The sequence below is a fragment of the Acinonyx jubatus genome, chromosome A1, assembly GCF_027475565.1.
Source record: "Acinonyx jubatus isolate Ajub_Pintada_27869175 chromosome A1, VMU_Ajub_asm_v1.0, whole genome shotgun sequence".
NCBI classification, from domain to species: domain Eukaryota; kingdom Metazoa; phylum Chordata; class Mammalia; order Carnivora; family Felidae; genus Acinonyx; species Acinonyx jubatus.
Window position 1 is genome coordinate 117372581 of NC_069380.1, and position 17420 is coordinate 117390000.

At 40.2% G+C, this 17420-nt stretch overlaps 1 protein-coding gene across 5 annotated transcripts in view; it reads left to right on the plus strand.

The window, feature by feature from the left end:
* ARHGAP26 (Rho GTPase activating protein 26) overlaps nucleotides 1–17420 on the plus strand; it is a 421808-nt gene that overhangs the window by 252835 nt on the left and 151553 nt on the right. For all 5 annotated transcript variants that reach the window (XR_008298473.1, XM_015063297.3, XM_027042557.2 and 2 more), the window contains exons 15-17: nucleotides 12788–12875; nucleotides 14512–14570; nucleotides 16085–16190. Coding sequence is in view for 4 of the 5 variants with exons in the window: in XM_015063297.3 (XP_014918783.2) it covers nucleotides 12788–12875; nucleotides 14512–14570; nucleotides 16085–16190 (253 nt within the window). In the remaining variant the exon portion in view is untranslated. The remainder of the gene's footprint in view (nucleotides 1–12787; nucleotides 12876–14511; nucleotides 14571–16084; nucleotides 16191–17420) is intronic.

Sequence of the window (17420 nt, forward strand, 5' to 3'; positions counted from 1 at the left end):
CTTCAGTGAGTCACATGGATTTAAATGGCAAACAGATCAGATTTCACAGATCAGTGGCTATTACTCATCCCCATGGAAGCCCAGCCATGCACTTGCAGAGATGGACTATCACTTAGGGTCCCTGCTCAGTGTCTGGGCAGGGACCCTTCTCTTGCCAGTATTTGTCTGTCTTGTTTTTTTGTTTTGTTTTGTTTTGTTTTTTCCAGTTTCTGAAAATAGTTTCCATATGTAAGGAAATCTCCTCTCTCATGTTGACTAGAATGACTATTCTCTATCTCTTTTTCTAGAGAGCTCCTTGCCTCTTGTTGGCAGAACCCTGTTGTGTTGCTAGGTACAGTGAGATCTTTTATTTGAAATTATGATTATTGGTGAGGTGCCCTGCCACTGAGAATCTGGTTCTTGGTTCATATTTGCAGTGGGGATAGTTTTTTAATAAACTAAACTTTTTATTTTGAGATAATTTTACATTTGTATGCAGTAGAGAGATGTGTACCTTTAACCACTGTCCCCCAGTAGTAACGTCTTGTTACCCTCTAGTAGGAGATCACAACCAGGATATTATATAGTCAAGATGTGGAACAGTGTCCTCACCTCAAGGATCCCTTGTGATGTCCTTTTATGGCCACACCCATCTGCCTCACCTGTCACACCTCACTGCTTTCCCTAGCCCCTAGCACCTGAGAATCTATTTTTCATTTCTTTAATTTTGTTATTTCACGATTATCTCAGTGGATTCATATGTAATCTTTGGGGATTGGCTTTTTTTATTATTATTCAGCATAATACCCTTGAGATAATTTCAAGTTATTGGATCAATACTTGGTTGTTTTTTTATTGCTGAGTAGTATTCCACTGTAGAAATGTACCCAGTTTGTTTAACCATGCACCTATTGAGGGACATCTGAGTTGTTTCCAGTGTGGATAAGTTAGGAATAAAGCTACTGTAAACAGTTGTGCACAGGTCTTAAATGTGAATATAAATTTGTTTCTCTGGGTTGACTGCCCGTAAATTTAATTACTGATTGATCATTTGACAGTTGCTAAGTCCAAGATGGCAGAAGCATAGCAGGATCTGGTAGCTCCAGTGACATCTTTACCTTTGTTGGCCTTTTCCATTCCTTTATTCTGGCTTCTCGTTATCTCTGATCTCTGCTTGTCTTGGTATCAGCTATGTTGTCTGTGGGAATGTCCCATGTAGTCCAGTCTCAGCAGTTTTTGAATCTTATATCACTGAAAGAGAGTATCTTTCTTGACAGTTCATTGAGTACTTTGGTTGGTCAGCATGGGGCATGATTCATTTCTCAATTTCAGGGCAGTCACATGACTTACAGCAGATGGATCCAGATGGCCTGGATCCTGTGCCTCTCTCTGGTGATGTTGGGGGAGTGTGGCCCAGAGATGGAGTAGGGAGGGGGTTAGACAGTAGAAGCCCGTGGACCAAGCAGGATAGTTAATAGATTGATGCAGGAGTGCTTTCCTGAAATAATGGCTGTTGGGTAGATAACAATAAAAGTATGTCCATTACAGGTTTAACAAGATCAGATTGTAGTTTTAAGAGGGGACTGCTGGCTGCAATGGGGAGCATATATTTGACCATGGAAAAGCATGGAGGAAGAAAACAGTGGAAATAATTAAGCCTCACATAGCCTATCAGGGATGAACCAAGTAGCTGCTCTGAAGTTAGGAAAAAAAGGCTCAAATGAAGAGAAAGAATCAGCAGGACTTTGTAACTAACTGGATATGGGGCAGAGAGATTTCATAGATGACAGATTATTATGTAAGGTGACACTAGTGAGAAGAAATATGACATTTTAGATGGGTTTGTTAGAAAAAAGAACCACTTTAGCTCGCTTGTGCTAAGCAAAGAGAGGTATGAAAGGATCTTGTTTTTCTCACTTCTCTTAGTGACTCTCAAACAAGATATTTGTCCTGTTCTCTTCCTCAGTTTTCCTAGGGACAGACAAAATAATCATGAGCATCTGAGAAATGTCATGAAAAAATAATAACCAGCAGCTGAAAGTCACAAGGCCAGCTGCCCCTGCCAGGAGCACATTAGACATAGAGTAGAATTCAAACTGAGGCTCGGGGCGCCTGGGTGGCGCAGTCGGTTAAGCGTCCGACTTCAGCCAGGTCACGATCTCGCGGTCCGTGAGTTCGAGCCCTGTGTCGGGCTCTGGGCTGATGGCTCAGAGCCTGGAGCCTGTCTTCGATTCTGTGTCTCCCTCTCTCTCTGCCCCTCCCCCGTTCATGCTCTGTCTCTCTCTGTCCCCAAAATAAATAAACGTTGAAAAAAAGAAAATTTAAAAAAAAAAATTAAAAATAAAAAAACGGAGGCTCAACCAGAGCTGAGACATGACTCTAATACACGATCTCATCACAAGCGGAGAATGGTGTCAGTGGTTCTCAGTACCAGTGAAGGTGACCAGTTTGGATCTTGGAAGTGAGGAACCACCTTTTAGACCAGGGAGACTCCAGACCTAAAGGCAGAGCCCTGTCTGCCTTCCGTTTTGTGAACATGCTATCCTCGTCATCCATTCTTGGTACGGGTACTAAGCTGGATTAGCCAAGAGTGTGAAATAAACAAGGCTCCTACACTGCAAAACCTCTCCGTGAGATGGCGGGGCAGAGTGCAAACCACTCATTTTACTACTGCTTTCCTCGGTATTGATTGGATGCCAGGCAATGTGTAAGATATATTTTTAAGGTCTCTCACAAGTGCAGCAGTGAGTTTTTATTATTGAAAGCATGGATTAGAAATAAGGAAAAACAGAATTGTTTTGATCACTTTGAGTTTATGTACTCCTGGTACACTGAGGGGCTTGAGGTTGGAAGAGGGATCTTAAGAGCCAGTGCTTTGAGAACTTTTTATTTCTCTTGATGAGGATTCCTTAAGAGAGCTTGTTGGAATTTCTTGTAGTACGTGTGGTATAGCCCGGTGCTAGTGTCCTACCAGAGCTACTCTTGATCACGTTCTCCCAGCAGTGGGGGTCCTTAGTCTGTGAAGAGTGAAAAGGTCTAAGGGATACTCACAGGTCCTAGAAATAGTCTCTTCCATGTGTGAACTGTTGTTTTCCCCTCTCCCCTGAATGTTAAGACAAATTTTTCCAAATTTTAGCTCAACATTTTTAAATACAAATCAGCTCTGTGCTTGTTGATCACATGTCTAGTTTCTCTTCCTGTATGTTTCTGTATTAATTTTAAATAATTTTTTCTCATTAAAAATTGAGTGGTGATTATAGCAAATTTGGAGAGATACAAAAAGTAGAACAAAGAAAATAAAAATCTTGCAGATTAGAACTTCATTGACCATTTTATCATACCTTTAAAATATATTCTATAATACAAAATGTTGATAAAGTTGGAATCACACTGTGCATGTATATTGCTTTTTAATAGGCTTTTTCCATGTAACACTGCAGTCTCTTTTCTGATGTTATTCAAGTTCTTCTAGAGTATGATTTCTGAGGGGGGGGTAGCATGTATTGTGTAGATCCAACTTTTTTTTAAGTGTGTTGATTTATTTTGAGAGAGATGGAGAGAGTGAGTGACGACAGGGGAGGGATAGAGAGAAAGAGAAAGAAAATCCCAAGCAGGTCCCACAATGTCATCACAGAGCCCAAAGCGGGGCTGGAACCTACGAACTGTGAGATCATGACCTGAGCCAAAACCAAGAGTTGGACGCTTAACCAACTAAACCACCCAGGCACCTCTAGATGCACCTTTTTTTTTTTTTAATCTTTATTTTTGAGAGAGAGAGAGAGAGAGAAGACACATCATGTGAGCAGGGGAGGAACAGAGAGAGAGGGAGACACAGAATCCAAAGCAGGCTCCAGGTTCTGAACTCTCAGCACAGAGCCCAATGCGGGGCTCGAACTCATGAACTGTGAGATCATGACCTGAACCAAAGTCAGACACTCAACCGACTGAGCCACCCAGGCGCCCCTAGATGCAACTTTTTAATCAGCCTCCTATTCTTGGATACAAAGGCTGACTGCAATTTTTCATCATTCTAGAAACTCAGGTCAACATCCCCATTGAGGATGCAGAGGTTAAGAGCATGTATCTCAGAGTTAGACAAGTTGCAGTTGGACTACTTACTCATTTGACTTTACATAAATTATTTAAACCTGTCGACTCTTGTTTCTCATCATCTATAATGATAACTCCTGCCTCTGCAATAACGTGAGGATTACACGAAAGATGCATATGGGTTGCTGAGTTGAGAGCCTCTGCATGTTAGTAAATAAATGTTGGCTGTTTTTATTTTTAACTTACATATGCATGTTGAATGATTTCCCTAGGATTTAAAGATGTTGAAGTGCTGGGTCAGGGTATGTACATGTTTTCAAGGCCGTTAACTGATATTCCCGAATTTGCTCTCAGCAGACGGCAGACCGCACCTCCACGTACCTCACATCCTTGCCGTACTCATATTACTTTTTTTGAATGTAAATTATAAATACAATTTTAATGTATCTCTTTTTTATTTAACTTGGCATTTCTGTAATTCTGGGTGAAGTTGGGCCTTCCCCTGTGTTTCCTGCAGATTTATATTTCTTTTCTATTGAATTGCCTGTTTTGTGTTCTCAGCCTGCTTTTCTATTGGTGCATCCATCTTGTGATGGTAAGAACTTTCTAGATATGGAGGCTATGTCACCAGTATTTTTTTCCCAGATTGTCAGTTATCTTGAACTTTAATCATGGCACTTGTGGTTTTGTTTTTAGGAATATTTTAAATTTTTAACAAAGTCCAGTCTTTTATGAAATTAGTCCTTTTTCTAGATGAATTTTGCCTTAAAAGATCTCCATTCTAGGATTACAAAACTTTGTTTTCTTTAAACCCATCAAGAATATATTTATGTAAAATGGAAACTCTCCATTTTCTCAAATACTTACCTGATGGACCAATAATAGTATAATGAGAAAATTCTTCCCCCCTCTACTACTTTTATGTATCACCATACAGTCAGTCCTTTATACATTTTGGGGTCTGATGAAGGAGTTTTTACACATATTTTTCCAAAGGAAAATAAATTGGTTTTTTTTGTTCATTATCCTGCAATTATCAATCTTTAAAGAAAAAGCTTATCTTAATTATTTTTAATCTTTCTGAAGTCTGTTTTTCTCCTGATTCTTTATATGTCAGCAAAAATTCTCAAAGTTGTACCTCATATCTGTGTGGAGGGCCATTGCCTATCATGTCGTTCCTGCAAGTCGATTTTCCTCAGGACTTCACTGAGTTCTGCCTAGTGGATATTCCTCTGGTGACAGGCAGAATGTTGACTGTGAACCTAATTGTGCTGTTGAAACTTAATTTCCCTTTTTTTGTGCATCTTGATTAGTATTTCACCATGGTGGTGAAGGAATTCAAATTCTGTGTTGATGTGGGTTTTTTTTTCCTCATTCTGTAATTTTTTCCTTTTTAACTAATGTCTAAAGCAAGGTTAGTGCTACAGAGAACACCTGGAAGGTGTTAAACTGCAAAGGTTTAAAGCACCAAATTACAATAGCATGCGTCACCCACAGATTTCTGATCCCCACCGTGAGCTGTCCTTTCTTACTCCTCTGAGATCTTGAATGTCTAGACAGACATTCTTTTTTCTGTGCCCTTCATTTTCCACGTCCTTGTACAGAGTAGCATAAATAAAACAAGAAAAGACTTCTTTCAGAAGAAATCCTAAATAGGATTCTTTATGTCATTCTTCATGACAACTTCTGAGATCTGAAGGCTTGCCTACTAATGATTGGAAACAGCCCCAGACTTTGAAGACTGTAGACTCACGGAAGCAGCAGAGCCATGCAATGCATTCCAGTTTTACCCATCAGTAAAGGAGAACAAGACAGATGATGCAGGACTGGGACATTGTAGACTGTTAGGATGAAGGATTGATTGCTATTAACCACAATCCTGAGTTCTCGGGTAACAGAGAGCCCAGATGCAAGCCCACCTTCTTCTCTGCCCATCCCACCATCACTTGTGCTTATTGGAATGCTGCAGGCAGGTTCTCAAAAGACAGGGATCTATCACAGTAAGAGCTTTTGGATCTTAGTATAGCAGTGGGTGTGGATACTCTGGATTTTTTTTTTTAATTTTTTTTTTTAACGTGTATTTATTTTTGAGAGAGAGCAAGACAGAGTGGGAGCTAGGGAGGGGCAGAGAGACAGGGAGACACAGAATCTGAAGCAGGCTCCAGCCTCTGAGCTGTCAGCAACAGAGCCAGACTCAGGGCCTGAAGTCACGAACCGTGAGATCATGATCTGAGCCGAAGTCGGGCGCTTAATCAACTGAGCCACCTGGGCACCCCTGGATACTCTGGATTCTTAGGCGCTAGATATAAAAACATACAAAAAATATGGAAGTTATTAAGATGTATGACTTATATAATCAGAAAATACAAATTTACTTATCACGTTGGTACATATTAAATCTAGTCTTGAAAGAATTACCTATAGGATAAATGAAGTCTAATTTACATAGTGGATAGTATATGTTTATAAACTTCCTTAAAGATGTTGTGGAGATGAAGAATGTGAGAGGCTCGAGAAGATTTTAAAGACAGTGAAGAAAATACAACTAACATTTGTACAAGCAGAGTAAGATCACGTGGTATTTCCTAAGGAATGACAGAAAAATCAGTGGAACAGACAAGAGCATCTAGAAATAGGACCCACACATATAGGGTCAATTGATCGTTTTTGTTTTTGTTTTTAATTAAAGGAAGCTTAATTTTTTTAATGTTTTTTATTTGGGGGGGAGGGCAGAGAGAGAGGGAGACACAGAATCTAAAGCATGCTCCAGGTTCTGAGCTGTCAACACAGAGCCTGATGGAGGGCTTGAACTCGAGGACTGTGTGAAATCATGACCTGAGCTGAAGTCGGATGCTTAAACCAGCTGAGCCACCCAGGCACCCCGCTCAGTTGATGTTTGATAAAGGCATCAAGATAATTCAGTGGGGAAAGGATAGTCATTTTAGTGAATGGTACTGGTGGGAGAAAATCCATATGGGAGAAAAATAAATGAAATCTTTGTCTTAGACTATATATAAAAATTAACTCAAAATGGATCATATTCCTAACTCTAAGAGCTAAAACTACAAAACTTGTAGAAGAAAACAGAAAATTTTGGTGACCTTGGTTTAGAAAAGATTTCATAAATAGAATACAAAAAACTGGAAACATAAAAGAAAGAACGTATAAACTAGAGCCAAATAAAAAACTTAAGCTCTTTAAAAGATACTAAGAAAAAGAAATGGCAAGCTACAGATGAGAAAAGTTTTGCAAGATGTGTATCTGGTAAATGACTTGTATCCAGAACATATTAAAAATAACTCAAGTAATTGAGTAATAAGAACACAACCAACTCAGTTTTAAAAATGGGTAAAAGATTTGAACACTTTACCAGAGAAAATTTACAAATGACCAAAAAGTGCAAAAAAAAGATGAGCACCATGATTAGTTCTTAAAGAAAAGGAAATCTAAAACATAAATTATCCTTTCATGCCTACTAGAATAGCTAAAATTTCAAAATTAGACACCTGACCATATCACATGCTTATGAAGAGGTTGCTGTAGGAAAGCAAAATGACCCACCTGTTTTGGAGAACAATTTAGCGATTTCCGTTGAAGTGAAACGTACTTACTATATGACCTACTCCTACCATTTTTTGCCCAGTTTCACTACTAGGTATTGACCCAAAAGGTGAAATTATAGTCCATAGAAAGACCTGTATGTAAATATTTACACCAGCTTTGTTCCTAACAGTAAAAACTTGGAAACATACCCAATGTCCATCACCCAATGAATGGATGAACAAATTGTGGCATATCTGTAAACTGAATGCTACTCAGTGATGAAAGGATTGAACCACTGGTACATATAACAGCTCAGATAGATTTCAAAAGTATTAGGCTTGGTGAAAGTGGTTGCCAGGGCTGGAGGTGGAGGGAGGGGGTTGATTTACAAGGGCACGGGGGTATTTTGTGGGTGATGGAAATGACTTTTATCTTGATTGTGGTCGTTACATGACTGCATACGTTTGTCACAAATGGAAGTGGGTGCTCAAAAAGGGTGAGTATACTCCGTAAATTTCAAAAACACACATAGAAAGTTCTTAACCTTCTTCCTCATTAAAAAAGGCAAATTAAAAACATGACCTTTTTGTCCCCACCTCTCAGTTTGGCTAACATCAAAGTTTTGGATGTTGTTGTCATTGATTTGGGGAAGGAGTCACTCTGAAATCTCATGGGACAGCCTCTGAGGGTAGTTGAGGAAGATCTTTCACATTTAAAAATACGTGTACTTCTTGAACTGGAAGTTTCACTTGTAGGATTTTTTTTCCTAAATGTAAGACAGGTACAAGGAAACAGTAGTTGATATCACTGTTTCTCATAGCAAAACCCAGGGAACAGCCTCATTTGCCTCACAGAGGATATCAGCTGTGGTGCAGGGACAGACTGTGAGGTAGATAAATTTATGTGCCAATAAGCAACGATTTCTTAAGATTCTGTTAAATGAACATAGTGTACAAAGTGACATGTACAGTGTACTTCTGTTTGTTTTTAAAAAGCTGTAGGTATTTATACGTGCGCTTGTGTGTGCATACACTGTTAGAGATATTGGAGCTGATCAGGATGACATTTCTGAGACGATTTCTGCTTGTAACCACTGCTTGCAGTCTGTCTCCTTTTTTTCTCAATTCACGTGGTAGTAGGTTCAGGAAGAAATACTCATGTTTCACTTTCCCCAGAGGCTGCCTTTCTGTACCTTGGTCTCCTCCTCTAGCTTAGGTCCGTTTACCATGCATTGCAGTGGTGAGGTCGCATGGTGGAGAGACATGTACTGAGTTCAGAAGAAAAGTGTAATTACGTCCTTGGCTCATATTCGGATGCCACCAGGAAGCTCTGCTAGGTGAAGGGGGAGCATCGGTAAGGGAGGTGTGGAAATTGGCAGCACTTTCTGAAAACGAGGTGGTTTGGGAGGCTGTCTTCAATTTAGTTTGGATATTAAATTAAAATGGACGTCCTCAAGTTATGAGCCTTCCCTCTTCGGTGCTATAAAAAGCCCTTTAGCCGGGCTGTAATTTGACTCTCCTCTCTGTAATGTTACACAGTATTCCTATGGTTACAGAGCCCGAATAAGTGGAAGCTAATCATTAGTTTGCTAAATGTGGTCCCATGGAACAGTTCATAACTCCCAGACCTTCCAGCTGCTGCTCGTTTAGTGTCGTGCTCTCTCCTTGGGTAGAAGTTGGTTTGTTCCTGCGAATAATGTACAGTAACAGTTGTCTCGCATCCAGGACCCGTGCGCTATGGCAGCCCTCCATGTGGCTCAGGGATGGGGATGGGAAAAAGGTCAGGCTAAGCAGAGTTTTTTGGTACATACTCTTCCACAGGAAGAAACCATTAAGGGAGTAAGAGATGACAAAGCAAGAAAAGAATTAAAGCGGCAGACGTTTTGGACATTGGGGTTCACTTTTCAGAAATTTGCTGTGATAGAACTCTGGAGTTGACCGTTCTGTGACCTTAGAAATAAAATTGCGCTCTCTAGGTTGTTCAGTGTTTGTTCCGTGTGGCAAGACAGACTTCATTAATGCCCAGGGTCACCTGCAAAGGCGTGTGCTGCCTTTAAGGGCCAAAGAGTTGATAAGCTGGGGTCTTTTCTATCTCATCTAATATGTATCAGGGGAACATACTGAGAGCAGTCAGTACTGGCTGGATTTGTGCCCTTACCTGGGGATTAGAGCATAAATCCTTAATCTACTCATGATTATTTGGCCTCTTCCTACTAGAATGAAAGTGGGTTCTTTCCCAGTAAATGGAAAATCCATTGTGCCCACCTGTGACTCATTCCTCCTTCCAGCTGAATGGCTGTTGACTTTGTAGGAGAAATCTCTTTTTCCTTTGAGACTGTCCAAAAAGAGTCCAGTGGCTGTCTCTGCTCACCTGCTGTATCATTTAGGTCTCTTTGGATTATTCAAAAAAACAAACCAAACAAACAAACAAAAAAACAAAAACCTGACCTTCCCTGGCTTAAGGAAAAAAGGGAATTTATTGGCTCATATGACTAAAAAAGTATGGCGATATATACAGACTCCACCCATATCATCCAGACCACCTGTCTCTGCTTCTCTCGTCTCTGGCTTCGTCTGTCAGACTTGACTCTGAGGATCTAGATGGTGACACCTAGCACAGTTGGATAACCTTGCAGGTAGAAGACCAACAGGGAATAGCAGACAGGCTTCCCCTTGTCTTCCAGAAAGGTCCTGAAGTTCATTCTGATGCAGCTGGCTTAGGTATTGGGCTAATCCCTGAACCAGCCATGAGGCCAGAGAGATGCTGGGATTTGATTGGTCTGTCTAAATCTTATCCTGAAGCTCCCTGGAAGCTGGAGCCTTCCCCCAGGCACGTGCAGTAGGAACCAGAGAAGAATAACAGCGTGATGGAACATGAGGCACTGTGCAAAAGGAAACAGGAGCGAGCATTGGGAGGCAAATCACTAACTAGTCTTGCGTATGAGGAAGCTGGATTCTGTCTTCAGTTTCCTGAAAGACATCACTTCTGACCACGTCAACAGTAGTAAGGTGGGGCCCTATTGGTTTGTGAAATCATTCATACTCCCCAGCCTCTGCCTCTTATTTTTATTTACCTATGGGCTTCCCAGGAAGACTAACCATAGGAGTGGTCCCTCCCTTAATAATACATGCTCCTTTAAAATACACACCTTGATTTACTAGTCTACACAAGAGGAGACAAGAAATGATAAGGATCCATTGTAATTATGGTGGTCCCCATTGCACTTCTTGGCTTACGGTGGTTAAAAAAGTACTTATAAAAGTAATGGAATACCACTTTCTTACACCAAACACAAAAATAAACTCAAAATGGATGAAAGACCTAAATGTAAGACAGGAAGCCATCAAAATCCTCAAGGAGAAAACAGGCAAAAATCTCTTTGATCTTGGCCATAGCAACTTCTTACTTAACACGTCTCTGGACGCAAGGGAAACAAAAACAAAAATGAACTATTGGGACATCATCAAAATAAAAAGCTTCTGCACAGCGAGGGAAACAAGCAGCAAAACTAAAAGGCAACCAACAAAATGGAAGAAGATATTTGCAAATAACATATCAGATAAATGATTAGAATCTATAAAGAACTTATGAAACTCAACACCCAAAACACAAAGAATCCAGTGAAGAAATGGGCAAAAGACACGAATAGACACTTCTCCAAAGAAGACATGCAGATGGCCACCCGACACATGAAAAAATGCTCAACATCACTCATCATCAGGGAAATACAAATCAAAACCACAATGAGATACCACCTCACACCTGTCAGAATGGCTCACATTAACAACTCAGGCAACAGTAGATGTTGGCGAGGATGCGGAGAAAGAGGATCTCTTTTGCACTGCTGGTGGGAATGCAAACTGGTGCAGCCACTCTGGAAAACAGTATGGAGGTTCCTCAAAAAATTAAAGTAGAACTACCCTATTACCCAGCTATTGCACTAGTAGGTATTTATCCAAGGGATACAGGTGTGCTGTTTTGAAGGGACACATGCACCCCCATGTTTATAGCAGCACTATCCACAGTAGCCAAAGTATGGAAAGAGCCCAAATGTCCATCGATGGATGAATGGATAAAGGGTGTGTGTGTGTGTGTGTATACACACACACACTGGAGTATTACTCGGCAATCTAAAAGAATGAAATCTTGCCATTTACAGCTACGTGGATGGAACTGGAGGGTATTATGCTAAGTGAAATTAGTCAGAGAAATACAAAAGTCATATGACTTCACTCATATGAGGACTTTAAGAGACAAAACAGATGAACATAAGGGAAGAGAAACAGAAACAATATAAAAATAGGAAGGGGGACAAAACATGAGACTCATAAATGTGGAGAAAAAATTGAGGGTTACTGGAGGGGTTGTTGGGAGGGGTGGGCTAAATGGGTAAGGGGCACTAAGGAATCTACTCCTGAAATCATTGTTGCACTATATGCTAACTAGTTTGGATATAAATTTTTAAAAATAAAAAATAAAATAAAATAAAGTAATGGAATAAAGTCATAGTATAGAAAATATAAAAACGATTATAGTTCTAACACTTTAACCCAATCACTATTTTAATTTGAGAGTATTTCCTTTTAGCCTTTATTCATATAAGTTTCTTACAAACTTTTAAATCTTGGTGTGTTTTTTTGTTTTTGTTTTTTTGTGTTTTGCTTGATATTGCATGATAAGCTAGGCATTGTCCATAGTGTTACATGGTTAGCATTATCATGTAAATGCAACATAATATTCCATCGGGGAGACATGCCAAAATTAATCATTCTTCCATCATTGAACATTTAGGTTATCTCCTTTTAAATTTTTTTCTGCTGTTGAAAAGCATTAGTGTGCATTGAACATTTCTGGGGTATGTAACTTAAATCTTGCTTTATCTTATTTCCTGAGGCCAGATTGTGAGAAGTGGGATTACAGCTTCAAAGGGTATAAACATTTTTATGACTCGATACATATTGCCAAATTGCTTTTCAAAATGATTGCATTTTATCTCTTCTGCCTCCAGCAATTTATGAGAGGATCATTTCACTGCATTTTTGCCGTCCATAGACATTTGCATTTTTAACCATGTTCTTAGCCCACAAAAAAATAGGTGCTGTTTTGGTTTTAATTTGGATTTCTTTGGTTAATAGGGAAGCTGAATGTTTTTAGTATTCTTGTGTTTAGCTGTATTTTCTGCTCCTCTTTACACATGGTCTTTTCTTCTTTTCAGACCCCAAAACTGCTTCTGAGGCGGAGACTGATATCTGTGCCGAATGGGAGATAAAGACGATCACTAGTGCTTTGAAGACCTACCTAAGGTAGGGGCTTTTCATTTGCAGGGCAGGGTGCCAGCTTGTTATCATGCAATCAGGAAGAAAGCAGTTTTATTTTCAGCCTCCAGAGAGCTGCTGGGTGGGTGTCTGAGATGTGGAAACAGCTCATGTGTGGGTGCAATTAGCTCAGCTGGTCACACCAGTTGTAAGTCCTCTGTACTTGATGGGGTGCCATTGTGCGATGGTGCCATTGAGTGATTCAAGAAGCTTTGCTTTTTATGAGAAGCCCCTATGAGAATCAGCCTTTAACAGAACCTGAAATAGGCTCTTTCCTGAAATCCCCAAATACTCTATTAAGAAAAGAAGGAACCGCATATCTCATTCTGTTGACAGTGTGACTACATGTCCTGTGTATTTTGGTGGTTTTGTGCCTTGTACAGATTGACTGTGTTGCTGACATTGGCCATTGAATATGAGAACTTAACGGGTGTCCCTTTTGACTCCTTCTCTTACGTTGGAAAACATTCCTTTATTGAAGAGACTCCTTTTCTTTTAACAATATATGTCCTGTTCGTCCTATGTCCCTGCCCCTTCCTTGGTTATTAAGGGAATGGGTGAGTGAAGCTGCCTTCATTTTGGTTTCATGAAGTGACCAAAACTTACACTGGACTTGAAGGCTAGGGGAGGGTCCAGTGTTCAACAAAGAAGAGAACTACACTCATGAATTACAAAAGCATTTGTTCACGTTTTGCGAAGATTCGTTTGGCTCAAAAACCAAGGAGAGCCAATGGGAAAGGAATGAGTGATGCAGATTTTATTGGCTATTGGGGAATTGATGGAAGGATCTTGAAGTCATGAGTAAGATGTAATGCTAGTGATGATCAAGAGTCAAATGAGGGGATCCAGTGAGAATAAAATAAAATCTGAGCCAAGAATAATTTATAGTGTGTTGAGAAGCTTATTTGGACTGTCAGAAAAAAGCTGAAGTTTACAGTTAAGCATACTCAGTAAACATATTCTTTAAACATTCATACCACAAATACTACCATTGTAGTTTATACAAAACTATATTACAGAGGTTTGTATTTAGCACTTACCTTGTGGATGTTGATAGTAATTAGCTAATAAACAGTAAGTATAAAACATTAAAAAAAAAAACATAAAATTTGATTATACCTTGCCTAACGGTAGGGGATCTAGCCCTTTGGCATTCTGGAGAAACACTCGGTCGTGAATTGGTCACAAAAACACAGAAGTCTCTCATAGTGTTTCCAGAGGAACTGATTGTAATAACAAGCTGCTGGGGAAGACAAGAGTTTAAGCACAGGTAATTGCAAATGTTTAGTTAGTTGCCTTTTTCTCTGACACCTCTTAAAAGGCTGTTGTCAGTGGGTGAGTCACCGACTGAAAGGGAAATCTCTTGGTTTGTGCTAGATTTTCACATTAGCACTTTCCTGGTTGTAACTAGGAAACATAGTTGCATCCATTCCCTTTGAAAAGAAAGAATGAAAATGTCATGTGAAATCTCAGGACCCTTTCAAAAGGGAAACTCAGTTGGACTAAGCTGAGTTGCTGTTGTGTCCTTTGATCTTTGTCTCTATACAGTTGGGCAGCATCTAAGCCACGATTTGTAGTGTGATTGTTTTTATGAAGCTGACTTGTGTATATCCTTTTATCCCAGAATGCTTCCGGGACCACTCATGATGTACCAGTTTCAAAGAAGTTTCATCAAAGCAGCAAGTAGGTTTTCTTTTTGTCACAGTTGTAAGAGGGAAAGGGATAGATTTTTCTATTTCAAAGAACAGTCAGTATCCCAAAATAAATACTTTCTACCCTTTATGTTTTGCGTGTAAACTACCAACATACGTGCTCATGAGGTAGACACAAAATAGAGATGAAACTAAACTAGGATTGTCAAGGGCCTTGCTACCATGTTGAATTTACAGTTGAGAGGAACTTCAGAAGTGTGTTTTGGGGTTGCGGGGAAGAGAGAAAAGCAAGTTTGGCTTTCTAATTTTGATTATTGGAGTTCTAACTCCTTGGGTTGTTTCCCAGCCCTTGAGTAGCATTTTGCAGAATGAATCAGAGTTCGCACATTACCTAAATTGAGCATTGGAAGTGTTTCCTTGAATATGACACCATTTATATAACTTCCCAGTCCTCTTTCCATCATGGCTTCCATTTACAGCTTATGATCATTCTTCAGCTATATCGTCCAGGCCCCTTGCGTCATATCACTGGTATTAAAATACATAGGGATTAGGTGCAAGCTACCCTAAATATACTGGAATCTGTCGACGTGGGGCAGGGCTCCTGTAAGGAGCAGTAAGATTCTCTTATCAGATTTAAATCTGGCGTGAGTCTCCACCGTGTTATTATGTCGAGAGTCTCTGTGCCTCTCTCTGCTTCCTTTAAGCCTTCAGAGTCCATTTACCCTGGTAGCCACTACTGGCCTAATTGATTAATACCTAATGTTCTGATGGCCTTGTCTTCTCAAGTTGTCTCCTTAAAAAAGGGAGGAGAAAGACTTGAGAGAAAGCTGGGAGTGAAGATCATGTTTATGTGATTTCTTTCTCAGAGAAATTCCAAACCTGTAGCAGCCATTCTCTAATTAAACCTCACATCAGTCCTATAAATAGGTGTGGTGAGCACTATCAGTCTGTCTCCCAGAGAAATGAAGCCACTTGCCCAAAGTCAGCCGAGCCATGGCAGGCCAGGATTGAGATTACAGGCTGGCAGGAAGATTTACATATTTTACCAGCCATTTCTTCTACCAGGCTGGTTGGTTGTCATGCATGAATTGAGAACAACCGGACGTTACCTTTGATTTGTTGGATGCTATCTTGAGGCGTTGTTTTGATACTTGAGGCCCTTATAATGTTGTTCATGTACAATTTGTTTATCATTTGACAAGCGCATGAAGTTCCTCCCTTCCTTGAAATGAAGCCGTCATTCTAGGAAGCCAGCTGCTACCAAGTTTCTGCCTGCTCTGAGTGTGCAATTGACTGGCTCCATTTCGTCCTGTCATCATTTTGGCTTGAATTCTCTGACGGTCATTTTTTTTTAATAAACTGTTACAAGAAGCATCATTAAAAACACTTCTAGATCTAGTCATGAGTGCGGAGAACAGGATCTTAAACCTTTGAGAAGTCCTTGGTCTCTTAGGGCCCAACCTTTGATTTCCTTTGATTTTGTCTTGCAATCTGATTTGCCTGTGACACTGATCAAATACTACCTCCTTCTTGCCTTTGCAGAACTGGAGAACCAGGAGTCTCGAGTCTCTGAAATCCATAGCCTTGTTCATCGGCTCCCAGAGAAAAATAGGCAGATGTTACAGCTGCTCATGAACCACTTGGCAAAGTAGGTTTGACGCCAAATGCTGCCCTTTTATCACCCCTAGGAAGTTCATGTCTTAGCGCTAAAGCTGGTCTCAATGCTGCTTATGTTTCCCTCTCCCTCTATTGCATCAGGTATGTCGGAGGCTTAGGAAAGAAATGTGTGAAATGTTCACTGCAGTGGATAACAGCACCGAATGCCAGCTGATCTTTGCAGAGGAGGCTGGGGAAGTGCCCATGATATCAGGCCACTAGGCAGAGTTGTCAGGGGGCTTTTGCTCTTGTGATGATCAAGGGCAAACAGGAATATGTCATCTGAGATAACTGGGTCACAAGCAGAGTTTCCAGGAGTTCTCTGTCCTTGTGATAATCAGAGACAAATAGGAATATGATGTGGGTTTATAGACCTGGGATTTGGAGTAAAGAGGCCTGGGTTCTAGAGTTGATTGTTCTTAACAAGCCACTTTATGAGTACTGGACAAGCCACAGAACCTCTCAATTCCTTAGTTTCTTCATCTGTCAGATGAATGGATAGTAGGCTCCCCTTTAACTACAATGTCACTGATTTGAAAAGTAACATGTATTAAAGCCTAGGGAATAAAGGAATTTGGCAAGTGCCACTTCCCCTCCAAGATCATCAAAGCATTCTGCGAGAGGCCTGATTTTCCTGCTAAGAATATTTGCTCTTGGAATGGTTTTGAATTGGTGTACTTGCTATTGCTGGACCCTTTTAGGAATGGCCTTCCTGACTTCCCTTGCGGTGTCAGTGACTACATGTATGTATGTTCTAACCTTCCACTGACTTTGATGAATGTCTTCGGAGACTGGCGTATTAAAAAAGACAGTGTAACAGCTAACTTAAACCATTAAGCCCTGCATTCTACTGAACTGATTGATGTGTTATACATTTGGCCCTTTCCCACACTTTCCTCATGCCATTAAGTCAGGTCTTTGGGATAAGTTGATAGTGAGCTGAGGAAGATTATACCGGTTTGTTTTCATATTTCTACCAAGCACTTGATCCTACCATTTGGGGAGAGAGTGTACGTGTTACCATGAAGATTTCTGCAGATCTTAATTATGAAGAAACGAGAGTGTTTAGCATGTTGGTCAGAAGCAATTAGGCAGAGTCCAGGTTTGCTCCATTATTGGTCACATGTATTTCTTGCAGTGCCGTATTGGAACTGCGTGTTCAGAAACAATTAAGCATAGCAGAGAACATGCAAGCTTACAAGGAGAATGCCCAAAAAATGTC